Source organism: Phyllostomus hastatus, unplaced genomic scaffold, assembly GCF_019186645.2.
Source record: "Phyllostomus hastatus isolate PE091 unplaced genomic scaffold, TTU_PhHast_1.1 phas_contig_495, whole genome shotgun sequence".
In the NCBI taxonomy this organism is placed as follows: domain Eukaryota; kingdom Metazoa; phylum Chordata; class Mammalia; order Chiroptera; family Phyllostomidae; genus Phyllostomus; species Phyllostomus hastatus.
The window spans coordinates 9,706,267-9,726,676 of NW_025333895.1; the positions used below are offsets into that span (position 1 = coordinate 9,706,267).

At 69.2% G+C, this 20,410-nt stretch overlaps 4 protein-coding genes across 8 annotated transcripts; 3 read left to right on the top strand and 1 right to left on the bottom strand.

Moving 5' to 3' along the window:
- Window positions 1-937: 937 nt before the first annotated feature.
- Window positions 938-3,119, bottom strand: RNF208 (ring finger protein 208). Its single transcript, XM_045846112.1, has 2 exons — window positions 2,683-3,119; window positions 938-2,464 (listed from the first exon to the last, which is right to left on the bottom strand). Exon 2 carries the CDS (start codon window positions 1,933-1,935, stop codon window positions 1,135-1,137), a length of 801 nt encoding a protein of 266 aa, XP_045702068.1. The 5' UTR covers window positions 1,936-2,464; window positions 2,683-3,119; the 3' UTR covers window positions 938-1,134.
- A 2,622-nt stretch (window positions 3,120-5,741) lies between these two features.
- CYSRT1 (cysteine rich tail 1) lies at window positions 5,742-6,872 on the top strand. 2 transcript variants are annotated; one of them, XM_045846359.1, is made up of 2 exons: window positions 5,742-5,852; window positions 6,124-6,872. In XM_045846359.1, exon 2 carries the CDS (start codon window positions 6,131-6,133, stop codon window positions 6,572-6,574), a length of 444 nt encoding a protein of 147 aa, XP_045702315.1. In that variant the 5' UTR covers window positions 5,742-5,852; window positions 6,124-6,130; the 3' UTR covers window positions 6,575-6,872. The 2 variants fall into 2 exon arrangements, with proteins under 2 accessions (XP_045702315.1, XP_045702316.1); XM_045846360.1 differs by having other exon boundaries at window positions 5,752-5,852; window positions 6,128-6,872.
- A 293-nt stretch (window positions 6,873-7,165) lies between these two features.
- Window positions 7,166-9,971, top strand: RNF224 (ring finger protein 224). 2 transcript variants are annotated; one of them, XM_045846414.1, is made up of 2 exons: window positions 7,166-8,169; window positions 8,975-9,971. In XM_045846414.1, exon 2 carries the CDS (start codon window positions 8,976-8,978, stop codon window positions 9,444-9,446), a length of 471 nt encoding a protein of 156 aa, XP_045702370.1. In that variant the 5' UTR covers window positions 7,166-8,169; window position 8,975; the 3' UTR covers window positions 9,447-9,971. The 2 variants fall into 2 exon arrangements, with proteins under 2 accessions (XP_045702370.1, XP_045702371.1); XM_045846415.1 differs by lacking the exon at window positions 7,166-8,169 and adding an exon at window positions 8,678-8,733.
- Window positions 9,972-10,643: 672 nt separating this feature from the next.
- Window positions 10,644-16,853, top strand: SLC34A3 (solute carrier family 34 member 3). Of its 3 annotated transcripts, XM_045846009.1 has the most exons (13): window positions 10,841-11,155; window positions 11,747-11,870; window positions 12,106-12,195; window positions 12,472-12,600; window positions 12,674-12,817; window positions 12,892-13,003; window positions 13,127-13,322; window positions 13,451-13,540; window positions 13,636-13,723; window positions 13,810-13,977; window positions 14,061-14,177; window positions 14,258-14,382; window positions 15,509-16,070. In XM_045846009.1, the coding sequence occupies exons 2-13, from the start codon at window positions 11,786-11,788 to the stop codon at window positions 15,953-15,955; spliced, it is 1,791 nt and encodes a 596-aa protein (XP_045701965.1). In that variant the 5' UTR covers window positions 10,841-11,155; window positions 11,747-11,785; the 3' UTR covers window positions 15,956-16,070. The 3 variants fall into 3 exon arrangements, with proteins under 3 accessions (XP_045701963.1, XP_045701965.1, XP_045701964.1); XM_045846007.1 differs by lacking the exon at window positions 14,258-14,382 and having other exon boundaries at window positions 10,644-11,155; window positions 15,509-16,853; XM_045846008.1 differs by lacking the exons at window positions 10,841-11,155; window positions 14,258-14,382 and adding an exon at window positions 11,175-11,241 and having other exon boundaries at window positions 15,509-16,853.
- The last annotated feature ends 3,557 nt before the right edge of the window (window positions 16,854-20,410 follow it).

Genomic DNA, 20,410 nt, shown 5'->3' on the forward strand with positions numbered 1-20,410 from the left:
GGCTGCAGGCCTCCCCCACCCGCTCCTGCCCGTGTCTCCCATAAGGGCCAGTGTGTCTGCCCTGAAGGTCAGGGCGGCGCGGGGTAGAGGCTCTTGCTGTGCAAACTCAGCCCACAGAGGGCCTCATTCCCAGCCGGGGCACGGCCCAAGGGGGCATCACGAGTGTCTGGGGGCCTGGCATACGCCCCTGGGCTCCAAGGAACAAGGTCCCAGCCAGGCCTTGAGCTGGAGTGTTGAGCTGCAGCCACGGACGGCCTGCAGCCTCCCGCCTTGGAGGCCGGGGCCTTCACGGGAAGGGCAGAACACAGGCACGGCACCGCCTCATGGGCTCGTCGTGACGCGCCATGCACCAGGCCGGCCCAGGAAGCGGCTCGCAGTGAACGGCAGCAGCCGCTGCAAACACGGCTGCCCCACAGCCGTCCTCACCGTCACCCTTCGTCTCCATCCCTGCAGCCCCGCTCCACAGCCCTGCCAAGCCTCCTTCTCCGAGTCCGGGTCACCCGACTGCCACAGAGGTGGCTCCCGGTCCTTGCACCCTGTCACAACTGTGGCCAGCCACTTCCTGACCCCAACTCTTTGCGTTGGCCCGAAAGGTCGTTCCCATACAGCCTCAGGGGGTCAGCTGTTCACCAGGAGGCACGCAGACCGGGCTGCCCCCCACACGGCCACCCCCACGTGCAGAAGCTTGTGCACACATAATTTCTCCGGGCCCAGCTGGGCCCACTCTGCACACCCGCCCGTGCACCCAGGCTGGCGCACACAGGCAGCTGCCTCTGCACAGCTGTGGGGCGGGGTACGCACATACAGCGGGGCCCGGCCTGGCTGGCAAGCAGAGAAACCAACGCCACGCCGTGCCAGGCCCAGCGTGGGCGGGCCCTCCTAGGCTGCGCTGTTGCCCGCCCCAACTCAGGGTGTAGGCCACTGCAGTGGGCTTCAGTCCAGAGACAAGCTGCAAACTTTGGCGGCGTTTTAATGGCAAAGTTGGCTGCAGCAAGAATGCCACACAGGTGGGGACCAGAAGCTGTGACGGGTGAGGGCTCAGAGGGGGACATGGCAGGGCCGGACCCCTGAAGCAGCAGCGCAAGGACCAGCGGGCGGAGGCGCGCGGTGGCGGCGGCAGCGGGCAGGCGGGCGCTACATGATGGAGCAGGCCGACAGCGGGTTCCGCACGTGGCAGGTGCAGGCGGCCCCGCAGTACTGCCGGAAGGTCTGGTAGCAGCTGCCCTCGGGCTCACCCCCCCACTGCCCGCCAGACGGGGCGGTCAGCGCCTCGGGCGGCAGGCGGCTCAGGATGGATGTGTTGACGGCCAGCGCCGCCAGGCCGTAGTCGGTGAAGAGCACAGTCTCGCGGCGGCAGGCGGGGCAGGAGATGAACTTGTACTTGGGACAGGACTCGTAGAGGATCTGCAGGCACTGCTCGCACACGGAGTGCAGGCAGGACAGCACGCGCGGCCGCCGCTGGGTGACGTTGTACGTGTGCCCGCAGGTCGGGCACTCCAGGGGCTCCCCCGCAGCCGGGGACGCCACCGCGGGGGCGCCCGAGGCGGCGGGACCAGGCCGCATCACGTACTGATTCACGATGACCTCGTCCACCGGCGCCACCCGGGGGAAGCCCAGCTCGGCCGAGCTGCCCTTCCGGGGCCGCCGCGGCAAGGGCGGGGTGCGGGGTGCCCCTTCCAAGGCGGGCATGTCCCCTCCGCATGCCTGGTTGACGATGATCTCCGTGTCTGAGGGCCAGGCGCGCTTGGGTGCCAGAGCCGGGGTGGGCCGGGGGGCAGGTGGGAAGCAGGGGGTGGCCGCCTGCAGCTCGGGGAACTTCTCAGGGTGGACAATCTTCATGGCCTCCATCTTGAGGATGACATGGGGGCCCTTCAGGCAGGACATGAGGAGGCCCGGCCAGCCACTGCCCGCGTCGGGCCCAGGGTCAGCCGGCATCCGGCTGTCTCCTGTCAGACTGGGTGTTAAGGTGGGAGGGGGCGTTGGGTGGGGCCGGGGGGGAGGAGCAGGGGCAGCATCCTGGTCCCGCCAGGCCTGGTGGGGACCCCGGCCACCCTGAGGACTCTTGGGGTTGACCAGTGAGAGCTGAGGGGGCAGGGCCCCTCCTAGTGGCCACAGTGGCTTCTGTGGTTCAGTCCTGGGAGGAGGAGGAAGGGGCGGGGGAGGTGGAGGGAGGCAGGGGCAGGGGGGCGTGGGAGGCTGCCCTGGGCTGGAGGTCTGGCCCAGGGGTTCACCCAGGGTCTCTGGCTGCTGAGGCTGGTGAGGGGGCTTTGGCGGGGCTCCCCCTGCAGCCGAGGTCAGCAGTCCCCGGGCTGGGACATCCGGGCAGGCAGGGGCTAGGTGGGCCCCATGACTCCAGGGCAGCGTGCCCAAGGAAGGCAGCTAGCCGGAGCCCTGGCTGCGGGTGGACCAGGGCCGACGGCTCGTCGGTGGCGGGAGCAGGGAAGAGGCCTGGACCAGGCCCGAGCTGCAGGTGAGAGACGGCGTGAGGGCAGCGCCCCGGCCCACCATCACCCTCGCCCTTGTCCGGCACAAAAGACCCCGCGCCCAACCTCTGACCCTGACCCTCGCTGGCCTCGGAAGCCAGCCCCCTCCCAGTCCCCGCCCCCAAGGCCCGACCCCTATTGGGGTGGGGAGGAGCAGCACGTCCGGACCCCGAGGCCGTCCCGCCCCGCCCGCGCTCACCTGCCCCAGCCTGGCGTCCCCGAGCAGCGCGCCGCCGCCGCAGAGGTTGTCTCAAAGGCAGGCCCGGATGCGGCGTCCGCGCTTCGGCCCTGCGTCTCCGGTGGCTCCGGTGGCGACCCGGGGCGATGGCGCGGCCGCGGCGACTCCGGGGGGCGCGGGGCGCGGGGCGCGGGCTCGGTGCGGCGCGGCGGCGGCAGGTGCGTACGAAGCGTGGCGCGCTCTGCGGCGGAGGCGCGGGGACCGCAGTGCGCGCGGCGCCCGCCCGCGCCTGCAGCGCCACCCCCCGTCTGGGGACCCGCGCGGGGTCCGCGGGGCGGGGCCAGTCTCTCGGCCGCCCCTCAATCCGCAGAGGGCCCGGCGCCCGCTCCGAGAGTCGCCCATCGCCCGCGGACCGCGTGCGGGTGATGACTCCCGCGTCGCCCCTCCTCCGCCCCACCCCCACCCCCTGTCCCCGCCCGGCCGACCCTGGTTCCTAGTCAAGTCCCCCACCCCCAATTCTGGAAAGGAAATCTTTTCGCAGCCCGAAGCCTCGCAGTGCGGGAAGGAGGGAAGGGGAGCCAAGATGTGGTCCCTGGAAAGCTGGTTCCCAGGGCTCCTCCTCGAGACAGCCAGTGCCTCCCCATCCCCCATCCCCCACCCCCTAGAGTCAGGGTCTCTACTCGTCCTTCCCCTCAGCACCCCGTGGGGATGCTCCGGAGTTTCCCAGCTCACAGGGGCACCCGGGCTCTGCCCGGAGCTGGCAGGCTCCAGAAGGGCGACGCGGCCCTAAGGGCAGGCATGTATCAGAGGAGTGGACGGAGAGACAGACAGGAGTTGGGAGAAGACTTCCGGGCGGCCAGACAGATGGGTGGAGTGAGGGGTGTTTGGAAGGTCAGACAGCGGGACAGGCCCCTGCAGGACAGCCCACGGAGGACGCGCACCTACTCAGGCTGGAGTGGCCCTTTTCTGCACCCCAGCACGTACCCAGCGGCCGCACAGCTGAGTGCTAACCGGACTCCACCCAGCCCCATTCCTTTCTGCTTCCTCAAGGAGGAAGGCTTCCTTGAGCCAGGCTTCCCTGTTCCCCTGGGATACACCCTCTGCCTGCGGGGCGCCCGCAGAGACAGAGGGCAGAGGACCTGGTGGCAACTACAAGGCAGGGGACCAGGGCTGCAGGGCCCCCGAGTGCCACCGTCTCCTGACCTGCCGTGGCCACCACGCAGCATGCCTGCAGTCTTGGAACCTACACTGGGCCCGCTTCTAACCCTGGGCTGTCCCGGCCCGTTCAGGCCACGGCCCCCTCCACCCTGTGTGGGCAAGGCTGCCTGTGGCCCCCGCGTCCTGCGGGGCCACAGAGCCCAGAGGGGTCGGCATTCCTGGTGAGGGAGCCCGGGGGCAAGACAGGCTGGAGGAGCGGCCCCGGCCCTTGGGGCCGACTTTGTGCCCTGTGTGACCTGGGGCTAGTGTGTGGGCCTGCTTCATGTCATTCAGCAGGAGCAGGTGTGAGAGGTGCGCAAGTGAGCAGGTGCCTCTCGAGGGGGGCAGCTGAGGCCGCCTCGGCCAGGGGACACTTGGGAGCCCAGCCTCTGCCACGGGCTCCACACAGCCCCGCCACTCACCCGCTGGGCGCGCGCACGGGGGCACCAGGCTCCGCCCCCGCCCCGATGCCCCGCCCCCCGCGACGAGGTCCCGCCCCGTGAACGCCCCCGCGTCCAGCCCGCCAAAGTCCACTCCTCGCGAGCTCCGTGGTTCAGAGCTGGGGCGGCCCAAGCCCGGTTCTGGGCGGTCCGAGGCCAGCAGACCCCGAGCCGGGTCTTTAAGGAAACCCTCGAGCGCGGAGGCTTATGGGGAATAAAGTTCCCACAGGCCGCCTCGGTTTGTTCCGCGCATGCGTTAGATCCGCCTCCCCGCGAGGGGCGGAGTCTGCAGAAGCGGTGGGCGGGGTTTACGGCGCCTGCGCAGAAGGCCCCCGTCCCCGGCCTCCGGCGTTCGAGGCCCACTTCCCCGCCCGCCCCCCATTGGTTGGCGCATCGGTAGAACTCGTGTCCAGACCGGTCCGACCGGACCCACGCATGCCACCAGGATGACCCTGGCTTCTGAACCACGTCTGATTTGATCTCGCCCTTCCTGTGGGTTCCCCGGGGCACCAAGGACTGGGGGTGCCGGTCCCGGCCGCACCCTACGCACCGGGTCGCCCCCAGGGAGAGCTCACGAGTGCCAGTGTTGACAAATGTTTGCGTCCATTGTCACCCGCACACGCACGGCCGCCTTGTGTGGCAGGTGCTAAATGCCACCTTACAGACGACGGTGGGAGCGGGCTCCAGGGCCAAGGACGGGCAGGGAGACTCAGGGCGGCGGGAGCCCAGGCAGCGGAGGGAGGCGGGTTCAGAAATGAGTGAGAAATGTCACCTGCGTATGAAGCGCGCGTTGCCAGTTGTAAGACGAGTACGTTTTAATCAGCAAAAGTGTGTAAACCAGCTTCTCATCAGTTACAAACAAAAATTGCCCTGGCTGGTGTGGCTCAGTGGGTTGGGTGTCCACTCACAAACCGAAAGGCCGCCGGTTCGATTCCCAGTCAGGGCACATGCCTGGGTTGTGGGCCAGGTCCTCAGTTGGAGGCGTGCCAGAGGCAACCAATTGGTGTTTCCCTCCCTTCCCCTCTCTCTAAAAGTAAATTTTAAAAATCTTTTTGTAAATAAATAAAAAATAAAAGGTAACCCTCTGAGTGGTCTGTGCTCTCAAACGGCCCTGTCCCAGTCTGCCGGGCAGGGGCGGTGGTCCCAGTGAGGACCTCTACCCTCCGCCACGAAGCATGGGCGCTGAGGCGTGGGGGCAGTGGCTTGAGCCCCCGGACCACTGGGGGTTGAGGTCTGAGGGCCTGACCCCAGGCTCCCCGTCCCCACCCCCCTTCCTGCACCCAGGGCATGGCTGGGATGCATCCAGGCTGAGTCACCCAGGCTGGCAGTGCCCCTCAGAGCCAGGCCATGGCCACCGCCCACCTCAGAAGAAAGGGTGGGTAGCCTCTGTGCGGGAGGAGCTAAGCCTCTCGGGATCCTGGGAACCCCGTTTTTGAGTCCCGCCCATGGCCCCACCCCTCCCGGGGAGGGAAAAGGCTGCTGCCAGTCGCTCTGCTCACAGGCGCTGGGACTTGGCCTGGAGGAGGAGAGCACAGACCACCACTGCTGCTTCAGGTGGGTCCGGGCCTTCCCTGCACTGGGGCTCCCCTGTGGGGCCGGCTCAGCTGCGTCTCCAGACCCCCTCCCCCCACGCCCAGCTCCATCCAGGGCACCCCCACTCAGGGAAGGAAGAGACCCCTGGGGGGGCGGCTGGGAGCCTGGTCCTCACTGTCCCTCCCAGTCGGTGCCCACGGACATGAGCCTGGCTTTTCCTGGGCGGCCGCTCTCTTGGGCTGTGGCCATCCCCCTCTGAGGAGCCAATACTCCCCTCTGCCCACCCCGCCAGGCAGGCCATGGACCCCCACGAGATGGTCGTCAAGAACCCCTACGCCCACATCAGCATCCCCCGGGCCCACCTGCGGCCTGACCTGGAGCGGCAGCTGGAGGGGACTCCCTGCTCCATGGAGCTGCAGCCTCTGCCCGTGGGCCCCTGCGCCCCGGAGCCCACCCGCCTCCTGCAGCCCATCGAGGAGGCCCAAGGGCCCAAGGGTGCCAAGGGCGCCAAGGGCGCCAAGGGTGCAAAGGGGACCGCCTTCGTCAAGGGCCAGCAGGCCTGGCCGCAGCCGGGCAACCCCTGCTGCCGTGGGCAGCGCCCTGCAGGACTGACCTACACGGGCCTGCCGCCCATCGAGCGCGGTGACGACATCGCCCACCACTGCTGGTGCTGCCCCTGCTGCTCCTGCTGCCACTGCCCTCGGTTCTGCCGCTGCCACAGCTGCTGCTGTGTTGTCTCCTAGCCCGGCCCCTGCAGGGCTGTGGGCCTGCCCAGGACGCCCCCACCTCGCAGGCCCAGAACTCCGTGCAGGCAGCCACAGCTGTGGGGACGTGTGGGGCAGCCACCGGGCCACTGTCACAGGCGTTGGCCACTTCACCCTAGACAGGGGCATCTGTGTGCCACAGAGGCCAACAGCTCAGCTCAGACGCATGGAAAAGGGGCCCTGGGTGCTGGCCGTGGCGGCAGCCCAGGAACACCCTTGAGCCCCTCTTGGCCCCTCACTCAGGGCCACGCCTAGGAAATAAAGCAGAGCGAGCTTTCTTCAGTTGATTCCTTTCGGGAGGAGACCTGGGCTGGATGACACCTCTGGCCCCCAGACTCCGTGAGACATTTGGGGGCAGGGTGCCACTATATCGCAATCCTCTGCCCTGCACCCCAGGTCTCAGATCCGCCCAGAGGCGGACAGGAGGGCGGGAGCGTGTCCCCTGCCCTGGCCGGGCCTGGGTTCAAGCCCGGAGACATGTCGGTCTGTGGGTCCGACAGCAGGTGCTGTGCACGGAACCTGGGGGTGCAGCCCCCAGAGAGGCCTCCGGGAGGAGGACCGGGTCGGAAGACCAGTGGTGGGTGGGACCGGGGCTGGCAGGTTCCTGGGAGAGGGAGCCCGGCGGCCGGCCCGAGCCCTGCTCACCACCGTGAGTCATCCTCGCCCTTCCTCAGCGGGGACGTTCTTCTGGCTTCCCACGGAACAGCCAGTCCCCGGGCATCGGCCATGGGGCACCAGGCTGTGCCGTTTGGCCCCGTCCAGCCCCCAGGGCCTGGGCCTCCTGGAGGAGGTGGGCTGCAAAGGCTCGGGGTGGGGGCAGAGAGAGGGTGGCGGTGGCCCGCAGAGCACCTGTCCCCCTCCAGGCCCCCACCGCGCGCAGCTCGCCTGCCCGGGAGGACGTGCGTGCGGGAAGCCCGGCTGCTGGGCGCGGGGTTGCCTCACCACCGGGGCGGGGCCGGGATGCCGGCGCGAGGAGTCAGTGGAGGCCCGCGCCGGGCGCCCTGACGTTTCCGGGGCTGGGCAGCAGTGGCCCAAGGAGGAGGAGGAGGAGGTCGGAGCTGGCCCCGCAGGACAGACAGGTCCTGGAGCTGGCCCTCCCCTGACCCACAGTGACTGGCCGCATGGCAGGACCGGTCTTTGGGCGTGGACAGACATGTCATTGGCCTGACTGTGCGGGTCCTTGGGTGTGGCCAGTTCCCACCAGAAGGTGCCCCCCACCCAGGCGGGCTACAGAAAGCTGTCCGGCCAGTCCAAGGGTCTGGTGGACCAGGGTGGCGATGGGCGTACGGACGGGCCCCTCTGGCCTTTGACTTCCTCCCAGCCAGCCGGAGAGGGCCCTGGGGGCCCTGACCCTGTCCCAACCCTTCTCCACACACCCCACACTGCTATGCCTGTGTCCCCATCACTGGGCAGGCCTTGGAAGGAGGTGGCTCCGGACAGGAGTGTCCAGGGCTGCCCACGGTGTCGTGCACCTCAGGGAGCTTCTGGTGGCCCAAGAGTGCGTGGGGACCTCTGTGCCTGTGCCTGAGTGCCCCTGCGGGCCTTCTGGGGCCGGCCACCACTCCATGATGAAGGTGCGGGGGCCAAGCAACAAGGACTCTCACACTGGGGCTGAGCTGGGGCACAGCAGGTCCCTCAGGGCTCTGAGCTGGTGGGGGTCCTGGCAGGCTTCCTGGAGGAGGCGATGCTTGATCTGAGAGGACAAACTGGCAACGCCCACGACAGGACCAGAAAGCTTTCCTACCATGGAGGGGGAGTATGAGAGTGGGGAGACAGGAGGGAGTATGGGGTTGGAGCTGGAGCTGGAGCTGGGGGTGGGGGTGGGGGTGGGGGCAGGCTGGGTGGGGGAAGCGGGAAGGGGAGCAGCAGCACAGCCGGGCCTGGGTACGGGTTAGTGGCACCCCGTCCGGGCACCGGGGGTGGGGGCAGGGCAGAGCGGAGGGGCGCCGGTGGATCTAGTTGCAAGTGCTTTGTGGCTGAAAGGGGAGCCCGCCCGCCTGCAGCCACCACCTGCCTCCCTGCCGACTCCGGCTCGGCCAGTAACGTGAGCCCCAGGGAGGGAGCCGCAGGGCGCCCTGGGTCCCCCCACGCCCGGCCACCCTCTGGCTGGGCACAGCCACCCAGCAGAGCGGATGCAGGTAAGAGGCCTGGGCCCGGGCAGGCTGGGGCGGGTGGGGGCCTGCGGCAGCGCAGGCGGGCTGTGGAGGAGGGCCAGACAGCTGGCAGGATGCTGGCTCACGGGGACCCAGGCTGCGCCCAAACCCTGGCAGGCACACACGCCTGGCCTCCCGGGCGGGCTCCAGGTGCCAGGGCCCTGACCGCGGAGGACAGCAGCAGAGGCAGGTGGGGCCCGCTGCAGCTCCCCGCACCCCCCTGCAGGATGCTGCAGCCAGAGGGTCTCCAGGCCTCCGAGGAGGGGACAGCCGCCGGGGGCCGCCGCGGCGACTGCATCGTCTGCTACTCGGCCTACGACCTCGCGGGGCACCTGCCCCGCCGCCTGTACTGCGGCCACACCTTCTGCCAGGCGTGCGTGCGGCGCCTGGACACGCCGGCGCACGAGCAGCGCTGGATCCCCTGCCCGCAGTGCCGCCAGAGCACACCCACGCCCCGTGGGGGGGTGGCCATGCTGGACCTCGACCTGGCCGCCTTCCTGGCCATCAGGGCCGAGCGGGAGCCGCCCCGAGTGGAGCCCCGGCCCCCTGCACCCCTCAAAGGGGTCACCACCGTCACTCAGCAGCCGGCCACCCTCTGCCCCACCTTGGGGCCCCAGCCCCACTTCCCCCGGGCCAGCTGCTGCTGCTGGGGCTGCAGCCCCCTCTGCTGGGAGCCCCCGGGCCGCCCCGAGGCCTGAGCTCCGGCTGCGGCGGCTCTCGCCTCGCACCTGCCTCGGCACCTCCGATGGAGGCTCACCCGCCCGGAGCAGCCTGGGGACTGAGAGTCCCGAGGGCTGCCCGCCACCGACACCCCAGTCGTGGCCCAAGGTCGGGGCAGCGGCCACAGTGCTGTGAGACTCTACAGGGACCAGCGGCCGCCTGTCAAGTCCAGCTGGGATTCCCAGACCCCGAGCTAGCCTGTGCGCAGACACGGGGCGGGGTCGCTGTGGTGGGAGCCTTCTGTCAGCCCACCCCAGGCCTGGGCTCTGCTCGGAAGGCAGCGCCTCAGAGGGTCTGGTGGCCGGTCCCCGGGGCCGGCCAAGGCCGTTCGGGCCCTGCTGCAGCGTGACCGTCCCAACATCTGAGTTGGGCGTGGAGGGAGGGCCACCTCCTCCAGGCAGCCCTGTGGAGTTCTTCCTCTCAACAAAGCTCGCTAACCCCCCCACTGTGTGTCCTCTGCTGTTCCGAGAGGGTCCCCTGCAGGCGTGGGTCACTGCTGTGACCAGTGTCCGAGGAGAGGGTCAGCTCCCAGCCCAGGGAGGGTGGAGACCTGCCCGAGGTCTCCAGCTCAGCAGGGCCACGCCCACCCCCGGCCCTTTCCCGACCTCAGCTTCCTTCTGACCCCCAGGGGCCACCGCGCGGGCCTTCGGAGGGGCCACAGCAGGTGCTGGAGGCGGTGGGCACAGACGCCCCGGGGGGGGGGGCAGGCTGCACGTCTCCACCATCCCCCCCTCCCCGGGAAGCAGCTGTCACTCAGGACCCCGTGGGAGGGGCTGCTGGGCTGCCCTGGGTGGTGGTGGGTGGCAGGAGCGGAGGGGGCAGGGAATCTGCTGAGAGGACACTCGGAAACCCCCTCCTTCCCCGGGGCAAAGTCCCCCGGGCACGCGGGACTGCTGGGCCGCGGGCACGTGCTGTGCTGTGCTGTGCTGTGCTGTGCGGAGCCAGCAGGTCCCCAGGGAGACCGGGCCTGAGGGGGGAGGAGCTGCTCTCCCTCCCAGCACCCTAGGAGCAGGGGGGGAGTGACCCCAGGAAGGGGCGCCCCACAAGCAGTGGGGCCAGCAGGGCACCGCTGTGCAGAGAGCAGGGTGGGCCACGCCTCCTGGTCCAGGTGGGGCTGGGTGGAAGCCTGACACCCCCTACCGTCGCTGGTCTCCACAGGCTGAGCCTGTGGGGGGTGGGGGGCTCTTTGCAGCCCTGCCCCGGGGCCCCAGGGGCAGGCACCTCCCTGCCCAGCTATATGAGGGGCTTCTCTCCCAGCATCGTCGGCTGGGGGCGGGGGCGACCAGACCCAGGTGAGCCCGCAGAGCTCCAGGCAGACCTCCCACAGGACCCCCAGGCTGATCAGCCAGAGCCCCAGCACGCTGCCCTGTGCTGGGTGGGCAGTGCGCCACGTGACACAGCGTCACAGTGTGTCACCGAGTGTCACGCAGGCACCTGCTTGTGGGAGTCCAGCGCGCCTTGCCGTGCCCCCGTCCCAGCACGGCCGGAGCCCCTGCCCCAGGGTGGCGGCAGGACACAGACAAGGCAGGTGCCCGGGCTCCGACGGGGGCTGGGGGGCCTCGCGCCTGGGTGAACATTAACGGGGCGCAGTGCGGAGCCGGTCACGTGTGCGCCCGCGGCTCTTTGACCTGCGGCTGCTCCTGCCCCGTGTGTCCTCCCCACAGGCGCCCCCTCACTCCCCGCACAGGTAGGAGCTGCGAGCACGGGGGGGCGGGGGGGGCCCCGGGGCCACCACTGCCCTCCCAAGGCAAGAGCCAGCCTGCAGGCGAGCAGGTGGGGACCGGGAGAAAGTGGGGGCAGAGGGCTAGATGGGGCCCCCGACACGGCAGGCCAAGGAGAGGAGCCCTGAGGTTCAGCGGGGCGCCCGGGCTCCTGCCTCCGTCACTGGGGTCCCTTATCTCTCGCGGAGACGGCACCGTTGGGTGTCGGAGGCCGAGGTGTGAGCGGTGGCCTGGATGGCACCGGATAGAAGAGGCCCTGGGTTCCAGGCTCCCGGCCACTCTGGCCGGCACCTCAGCACCCTACGCCCTGGACCACCCGCCGGGCCTGCTTCCAGCCAGGACCCGGGAGGGAGCTGTGCTGCCCCCTGAAACTGCACGGGGCGTGCCCGGCAGCACCCGAGGGCACGGAAGCCATCTGCCTCTGGGTGGAGGACGGGGGAGGTCACCAAGGTGGCGGGGTGGGGAGGGGGGACGGCTTCTACACTCTCAGGTTAGGGGTCTGGGGGTGAGGCAGGGCAAGGGCGGGAGAAGGGTCTGACCTGCCCTTCCGCCCCCAGATCTGGGCTCGGGCCTGGGTCTGCCTCCGCCGGAAATCCATGCCCAACTCCCTCGCCGGCGGCCACGTCAGCCCTCCCACCCTGGACACCGTTGGCCTGGTGGACCAGAGTCTGGGTGATGCAGGTACCAGGAGCCCAGCCCTTGGCCCCCCCCCCCCCCCCCCCCGGCTCCTGGCAAGCAGGGTGGGGGCTCAGGCCAACCCCAGTCAAGGCCAGATGGACTGGCGCCCCCCCTCCACTTCCTGCCTCTGCCCCTCACCCCAAGCTCCTGTCCCCATCCCCCACCCGCTTCTGAACCCATCTGGGGGTGTCCAGCAAACGGTTAGGTCCCTGGCTCTTCCTGACCCCGACCCCTGCAGGGACCTCCAGTCTTGCCCCTGTCTTGGAAGAGGGAAACATGGACCCCTGGGCCCTCCCTCAGCTGAAGGACACTGGCCAGTCCTGGAGAGGTGGGTCCGGAGGTGCCAGGAAGCTGGCCAGAGGGGGCTCTGGCTCCCCAGAGTCTGAGCAGGCGAGGGTCCCTGGGCAGAGAAGGCAGGAGGGTGTCTGCCCCAATGGGGGGCCCTCCACGAAGACCACCCTCTGCTCTGCTCCGCTCCGCTGGGCTGCCTGCCCCTCGTCCCTCCTGCTGGCAGCTAGGCTCCTGGGAGGAGGGTGGACAAAGAGGCCATCGGAGGGGGTGGGGGGCAGGGCAGGCCGTGGAAAGCACCGCCCTGTGCCCTCAGAGCTCAGTGCCCCCGGCAGACTGCTGCGTGTGCTCCGCGGCTTCCTCAAGGCCTGTGGCCTCCTGGGCGGCCTCTACCTCTTCATCTGCTCGCTGGACATCCTGAGCTCCGCCTTCCAGCTGCTGGGCGGTGAGTGGCCAGTGGGGTGGCTGAGGCAGGCAGCCGGCCCTTCGTGGCCTCACCGCACCTCTCCCGGGCGCAGGCAAAGTGGCTGGAGACATCTTCAAGGACGACGTGGTGCTATCCAGCCCCGTGGCCGGACTGGTCATCGGGGTGTTGGCCACAGTGCTCGTGCAGAGCTCCAGCACGTCGTCCGCCATCGTGGTCAGCATGGTGGCCTCCAAGCGTGAGTGCTCCCCCTGTCCCGGGACGGTGGGGGGAGGGCGGTGCCGGAGGCTGACGAGCCCCGCCGCCCCACAGTGCTGACCGTCAGGGCGTCTGTGCCCATCATCATGGGCGTCAACGTAGGCACGTCCATCACCAGCACCCTGGTCTCCATGGCGCAGTCGGGGCACCGAGATGAGTTTCGGAGGTGAGCGCCCCCCCCTGCCCCGCCCCGCCCCGCCCCGCCCCGCCCCCGGCAGGGCTGGGACCGCCCTCCGCGGAGAGCCCAGGCCGCAGGCCCCGCCCATCGCTCTGCTCTGCGCGGCCGCAGGGCCTTCGGTGGCTCGGCCGTGCACAGCATCTTCAACTGGCTCACGGTGCTGGTGCTGCTGCCGCTGGAGGGCGCCGCGGCGCCGCTGGAGAAACTCAGCGCCCTGGTCCTGGGGGCCGCCAGCATGCAGGCCCGCGGGCGCGCGCCCGACATCCTCAAGGTGCTGACGCAGCCGCTCACACACCTCCTTGTGCAGGTGAGGCCCGCGGCTGCCCTTGGAGGCCCCCCATGCCCAGAGGAGGAGCATCTGGGCCCCCGCAGTGGCCTGAGCTCCGGCCAGGTTCCTCAGAGCCCAGCACAGGGTCGCAACCCCTCTGTCCGCAGCTGGATGCAGACGTGATAGCCAGCAGCGCCGCGGGCAACGCCACCAACAGCAGCCTCATTAAGCGATGGTGCGGTACCAGGGCGGACACGGTGAGGTGTCTCTGACCGCCGCCCGCCAACCTGCTGAATTGTCCAGCCCTGCTGGCTCTGAGCCTGCCCTGAACCCACCCTGCCTGTCCGCCCAGGCCCCAGGGAACAGCAGCAACTGTGCATCAGCCGCCGCCGGCCCCTGCCCTGAGAGGAACGGCTCGGCCCCCGTGGAGCGGCTGCCCTGTGAGGCCCCATGCCCCCCACCTGTCCCTGCCTGCCCCGCAGGAGGGCTGCCGCTCCGCCACTCACCCCTCCCGCCTCGCCACCAGGCTACCACCTGTTCGCAGGCACCGCGCTCACAGACCTGGCCGTGGGCTTCGTCCTGCTGGCCGGCTCCCTGCTCGCTCTGTGCACCTGCCTGGTCCTCCTCGTCAGGCTGCTGAACTCCGTGCTGCACGGCCGGGTGGCCCGGGCCGTGAGGGCAGTCCTCAACGCCGGTGCGTCTGGACGCAGGACCAAGGCTGGGGGCCCTGCTGGGGTGGGGAGGCTGGGCCGGGGGGTGACCCGGCCTCCTCCCCAGACTTCCCCTTCCCGGTCGGCTGGCTCAGCGGCTACCTGGCCATCCTGGTGGGCGCCGGCCTGACCTTCGTGCTCCAGAGCAGCAGCGTCTTCACAGCGGCCATCGTGCCGCTCCTGGGTGAGCCGGGTGGGCGGGCACCCGGCCGTGGGGCGTGGGGCCCGGGCCCGGGGCCCAGAGCTGACCTCCAGCTCCCCCAGGGGTCGGGGTGATCAGCCTGGAGCGGGCATACCCCCTCTTGCTGGGCTCCAACATCGGCACGACCGCCACGGCCCTGCTGGCCGCCCTGGCCAGCCCCCCCAGCATGCTGCTCAGTGCCCTCCAGGTACCGCTCTCCCCACACCCAGTCCCCAGCCCCCAGCCCCCCACGCCCAGGCTGGTGGACAGGCCATGTGAAGCCTGTCCCGGCCTGGCCACAGGCTGAAGCTCTCCAGGGACCCACCCCCAGCCGCCTGCCCAGACGAACAGCCCCATCTCCGTGGACCCGGGGATCCTGTGGGCATCCCTGGGACCCCCAGCCCTGCTGCAGTCCTGGGTGCCCTCGGCACCTCTCTCCCTGTCCCTCCAACTCCTCACCCTGTGCGCCTGCCTGTGTTCCTTGCAGGCCTCCTGCCCCTGGGGGGCCTGGAGCACCTCTATTCCACCCCCTCCAGGGTACTCCCCCCCCCACTGGTCACCTAAGCCCACTGGGCCCCTGCCTGGACGACACGCTGTGCCCCTGCCGTGCTGGGCAACCCCTGCCTCCAGGCGGCCACTCAGCGCCCTGTGCCCCGTTCCGTCCAGTTCTGCTGGCTCCGCGGGGTCCCTGGCTGCAGCTGAGCATCCCTCGGCCGCCGATTCCGCCTGGGGGCCCGACAGGTGCAGCTCCCGGAAGCCCAACCCTGCTGGGCTACTGCCCACAGGAAGAGGGAAGCCTGGGCCCTTGCCGACCCCCGGCTGTCCGCTCAGACCCCCGTGAGCAGGGCCGTGCTGCACTCCCCGCCAGGACCCCCTCGCTCCTGTGCCCACTGGCACCCACGCCTCGGGTCCGGCAGCCCTTGGACAGGGCGTGTTTTCTCCACTGGGGCGCTGCACCTCCCCCCACAGGAGCCCTGCCCCAGCCCGGGGCCGAGGGCTGGGTGGCCAAGCCCACTGAGGGATGAGAAGGAGCCGCATCACTGGGCATGAGGCATGGGCAAGCTATGCCCAGCCCTGGGGGATGGGGGTGGGGTCATTGGATCCAGGCGCTTGCTTGTGGGCTATGCGGCCACCCTCAAAGGGGGTGGTGGTGCAGGAGCCGCAGGCCCGCACCTGGCCGGAACCTGCCCTCCCAGGTGGCCTGTCTCTTTCCGTGAGCGGCACCCAGGGCTGGCTCCGGGCTTCCCGCCCTTTCTGCCAGGGTGGCTGAGCAGCAACCTGGGGGGCCCAGGGGGCCCCGTGTCACAGGCCCCGCCCGCCCTCCCGCCCTCCAGGTCGCCCTCATCCACTTCTTCTTCAACTTGGCTGGCATCCTGCTGTGGTACGTAGTGCCTGCCCTGCGGCTGCCCCTCCCGCTGGCCAAGCGCTTCGGAGACCTGACCGCCCGCTACCGCTGGGTGGCGGTCGCCTACCTACTGCTCAGCTTCCTGCTGCTGCCCCTGGCTGCCTTCGGGCTCTCCCTGGCGGGGGACACCGTGCTGGCTGCGGTCGGGGGGCCCCTGGTGGCGCTGGTGCTCCTCGTCGTCTTGGTCAACGTTCTGCAGCGGCGACGGTCAGCCTGGCTGCCCCGCCCCCTTCGGTCCTGGGCGTGGCTCCCCCTCGGGCTGCGCTCCCTGGAGCCCTGGGACCGGCTGCTGAGCCGCTGCTTCGCGTCTCCCGCCGCCACCAGGGAGGCCCACTGCTACGAGAACCCCGAGATCCTGGCCTCCCAGCAGTTGTGAGGGGGGCGCCCTCGCGCCACACTGAGCTCTGGGTTTCCTGGGGGATCCCAACAGCAGCGGACTTCGGAGGCAGCCGGTTCGCCTTCTTGGCAAATAAACGAGGCAGTGACCCAGATGTGGGTGGTCTTTCCTCGCGGACAGGCCTTGCCTGGAGACCCCCGTCCCCCGCGCTGGGGTTGCAGCAGCGCCTCTGCTGCCCCTAGCGGACGCTCGGGGGCGCCAGCGAGCCGCGTGGGAGCGGACCGCCCCGCAGGGGTGGACACACAGGGGACCCCCGCCCCGGCTGCAATGGTTTCTCTCCGCGGCCGCCGGGGGCAGAAGGCACGAGCGGCGGTCGGGAGCATTGAGGCTTCCCGAAGTAGAAACCTGGAGTCCGGAGAGGCGGACGCAGCTGGGCCTTTCACGGCGGGCACAGGCAGGGGCGCCGGTTCCCACGCCCCGCCGCCCGGAGGCCGCGCGCGAGGAGGCGGGCGCGGGCAGCCCTTCCGCCGCCCAGCCCCACTGTCGCGGGTCGGCCTGGAGGGCGTCACCCACCCGCGGCGCGGCCTCCCAGCTGGGTTGGCGTGTGGCGCAGTGAGAGGGGGACCGGGTGGCCCCGAGGCGCCTCGTCTCCCGGATCCCGATTCTGCCTTTTTCTCTCTCCAGGAGGGGTGGGGCGCGGGGCTGCCCGCCGGGCCCGCAGGGAACAAGAGCTGTCGCACGTTTTCCGGGCGCCCGGGACCGCCTTGCGGGCCGCCAGGGCCGCTCAGCCCGGGAGACCTACCAGGAAGCGGGTGCTGCCCCAACCCCGGGCGCCGCCCGCACCTGGAGCCGGCGCTCGAGGGGAGCAAAGACCTCCCGCCGGGTGACGAAGCGCGAGGCTGAGCGGCGTCCCCCCACCTGGAGCTGGCACCTGCTCCTCCCCCCTCGGCCCCCGCCCCTCCCCGCGGTGGCGCGTTGGGTTTCCACCCAGGAAGGGTTGTCTGCCGCCAGCCCGTAACCAGACACCAGGGAAGCGGCCTGGGCCTCCTGCCCAGGCAGCCCGGGGCTGCCCACCACCTCAGCCCGACCCTGCACCCCACCAACCAGGAGAGAAAGCCTCAGTAGGTTAAGGCTCTCGCCCACAACCCTGCGCTGAGAGGGGCCAGAGAGCCACCCCTGTCGGGACCTGGGTGCCATGTGTTCCAGAAGCAGCTGCTGCCCTAGCCCGCACCTCCGCCCAGTCCAGGGATGAGTTCCCCGTGGACTGGAGGGGTGGGAATGGTCAGGAAGGTCGGGGGTAGCTCCGGCCCATCGTTGCTTGTGGTCCAGTCCTTTTACTATCCCTTGGGTTCCTTCAGGCCCGCTCCATGTCCTACCCCAAGGCCCTCTCCGTCCCCCTCCTGTGTCCCACCCACAGTGCCCTTAGGCACCCCCTATACCCCAGGTCCTCTGTCCCTCACCCCTCCTGTGCGCTGCAGCCCGCCCCCCCCTGCCCCCAATAAGCTCCTAGGCCTCCTGAGCCTGGGTTCACCGGGTCCACCAAGGGAAGTAACCTCTGCTCTGTGAGCCACGAGGGGCCTGGTGGGAGCAAGGCCCCTGGGGCAGGCCTGTGCGCCCCAGCTTGGGTCCCCTCCTCTTCTGTGAGCCCAGGACACTCCTTCTGGTCTGACATCAGCCTCACGTGGTTTCTCTGATGGGAACTGCGGGGAGGGGCTGGGAGGAGCTGGCCTGGCCAGTTCCCTGGGGAGACTGGGGAGGCCGAGGGGGGGAAGAAAGCACCCGAAGCACCTCTCCTTCCGGGGCGGGTGAGGCCGCCCACAAAGGCTGCCTGCCAGGTCCTTTGAGGCCACGAATGACTGTCTGCCTGCTGCCCAGCTTGGAGGTAACACACCCTCCCACAGGGACCATGGGCACCGGTGTAAACAAAGCCACCCTTATGGATGTCGCCAACAGCTGCTGGCTGCACAGGAGGGCCAGGCACCCAGCGCTCCCACAGCCCTGCCTGGCCGTCCCGGCCTGCCTCCCACCTGGCCACTGGCCCTCCCTGGGCCCACTGCTCCACAAGGGGGGCAGGGACGCCCTTGGCCCAGGGTAGGGAGTGCAGGGCCTCCCTCACTCTGCCTCCTGCAGCAGCAGCAGCCACAGTCCTCAGACTTCGGCCCCAGGACCACAGGCAGGGTCCCACTGTCCTCTTCACCAGGGGCAATGGGCGGGGCAGAGTGGACCACCTGGTGCCACAGAGAGCTTGGGGCTCAGACCAGGGCAGGCAATAAATACTACCTCTGTTTTGTTCCCCTCAAGTGGGGGTGCCATACTTAACTGGCGGCCCTGTGGGCACTGGCCACTGGGAGCAGGGGCCTTTTCCAGGAGGCGTCTCAGGCCACAGCCTACGGGGGAGGGTGTTGAGACACCTCCATGGGCAACCTCAGCAGGGCAGTGCGTGCCTCCCTGGGGGGAAACCTGATCTGTTCCCTCTCCTGACCACTTGTGACAACTCTGCTGCCAGGTGGAGGGGCCTCCTCAAGGCACGGCCAGGGCCTGGCCACAGCTGCGTGGGCAGCTAAACTGGCCACTGTGCAGACCCAGGATGCCAGGTGGTGATCCAGTGCCCCACACGGGCCATGGCCTGTGGTCCGCAGAAGCCAGGGCCACCTTCCCAGCCGGCTTGTGGGGGACAGGGCTGGTCTAAGCCCTGCTAGGCCTGCCCTGCACTTTGACACCAGGACTGCCACCCTGAGGAGCCAGCTGCAGACCACTCTCCAGGGGACACAAAGACTAATCGGTGTCCAGTGGGCTGCTTGTCCCAGCAGCTGGCCTGCAGGAGAACACCTCCTATGGGGATGGGCTGTGACCCCACAGTTGCTGCAATGCCCGCCTGGTGCTGTGCATCCCAGGCCAGGAGAGCTCACTCCCCAAGGGGAGGAACAGCAAGGCATTGCCCCTAACACCCTCTCCCCTGGGGGACAAAGGAGGGTAAGTTGACCAGAGAAAACCAGAATCCAGTGGCGCAGCGGCCACCGCCAGGAACTGTCCAGGGCAGACCTGAGGGAGTGATCTGTCCTTTTTAAATGTTACAAAAACATAATAATAAGTGTACTGCTATTAAGCCAACATAGTAATGGTGTGACCACATGTAATTTAACATTTTTCCCTCCTAAGTTTTGCCTCGCCGCCCCCCACCCCCAGCTTGAGCAGGATAAAGCAGAGGCATGTGTCAGCTCAGGCGCCGATCCAAGGTTGTGTTGGTGGAACTGGTGGCAAGAACGGCACGAGGACGGTAACCGAGGTTGCAGGCAGGCAGTCAGACTGGAACTTGGTTTGGTACCCTCAGTACCTGAGTGCTGGCTAAGAACTCGGACTCAAGACTCAGACTTGAAGAGAAAGTGCACTTAGTCACAGAGGTAGAAGTGACTCGCAGGAGAAATGGACTCGTGGGGCGAAACACCGAGGCCCAGGGCCCTTGGAGTGTAGCAGAGGGGAAGGTTAAGGTAATGCTTCTGGAGGGAAGCAGAGTGGGGCTCCCTAGAGGGAGAGCACGCTGGGGGCTTTTAAGGGCGGGGACTTCAGGGGAGGCCCAGGGAGGAGCCCAACAGCATATTTCTCAGCTTTCCAAGTGTGTCTTTTCGGGGTCCTGGTCTCTACTGATTGCCAGCGCCAGGGCAGGGGTCATTAGTCAAGGCCGCCGGCCCCGATGGCAGCCCTGGTGTTGCCCGTCTGGTTTTGCTGCTTCTCTGGCCCGGAGCTGAAACACAGCTGAGGCCCAGATGTACTGGATGTGGGTCAGAACCGCGCCGTCCTCAGGGCTTCACGCTTCGGGGCTGTTTTCTGCCCCTTGTTCCCACCTAAAGGGGTCTGACCCGCAGGAGTGGCAACCTGCCATGGGAGGGAAGGGGGGGGCCCAAACCGCGTCACCAGGGATATGAAAGGTCAGGGGATCTAAACCACAAGGCCAGCTCCCTGGGGGCCACGTCCTCGTTTCCCGGTTTGGGCCGCTGCTAGGCACCCAGGGCTTTCTCCCCATGACCTCCTCTACCTGACCTATTGTGTTAGCTGGGCTCGCGTCTAACTGCCTACCGACCGTTGGGGCAACAGGCCCGGAAGCAGCCCCAGGTGGGGGCCTGCCCGCGAGGGAGGTCCGGGCGCCGCCCTCGTATCCACGGAGCTTGCTGTGCTGGAGGTAAGCACCAAGGCGACGGGGAGCGTGGCTACCGCGGTCTCCACAACAAGCTCCAGGCGGCGGGGCTCGGACCCGCTCCGCCCACCCCGCCCTTCCCTTCCCCAGCTCCCGCCATGGCGCAGCGGCCCACGTGCTCCCTCACCTGACCGCCGCCCAAGCGGGCGTGCGGCCCAAAGAGGGGTGCCGCGGCCCCTGGGCCCCCGAGCCCTATTTGTCTCCGCTGTGATTGGCCTCACGCCCCTCCTCTTGCCCCGAAACCCCGCGGGGTGGCCACACGCGCCCCCGTTTGGCGGCGGCCGGAGACATCAGCCCTCCAG

Coding starts and splice junctions, on each gene's coding strand:
- RNF208 (XM_045846112.1), bottom strand. CDS start 1,935: ATGCCGGCTGACCCTGGGCCCGACGCGGGCAGTGGCTGGCCGGGCCTC.
- SLC34A3 (XM_045846007.1), top strand. CDS start 11,786: ATGCCCAACTCCCTCGCCGGCGGCCACGTCAGCCCTCCCACCCTGGAC. Junction 12,601..12,673: donor CGCCTTCCAGCTGCTGGGCG/GTGAGTGGCCAG, acceptor TCCCGGGCGCAG/GCAAAGTGGCTGGAGACATC. Junction 13,724..13,809: donor CCCCGTGGAGCGGCTGCCCT/GTGAGGCCCCAT, acceptor CCTCGCCACCAG/GCTACCACCTGTTCGCAGGC.
- CYSRT1 (XM_045846359.1), top strand. CDS start 6,131: ATGGACCCCCACGAGATGGTCGTCAAGAACCCCTACGCCCACATCAGC.
- RNF224 (XM_045846414.1), top strand. CDS start 8,976: ATGCTGCAGCCAGAGGGTCTCCAGGCCTCCGAGGAGGGGACAGCCGCC.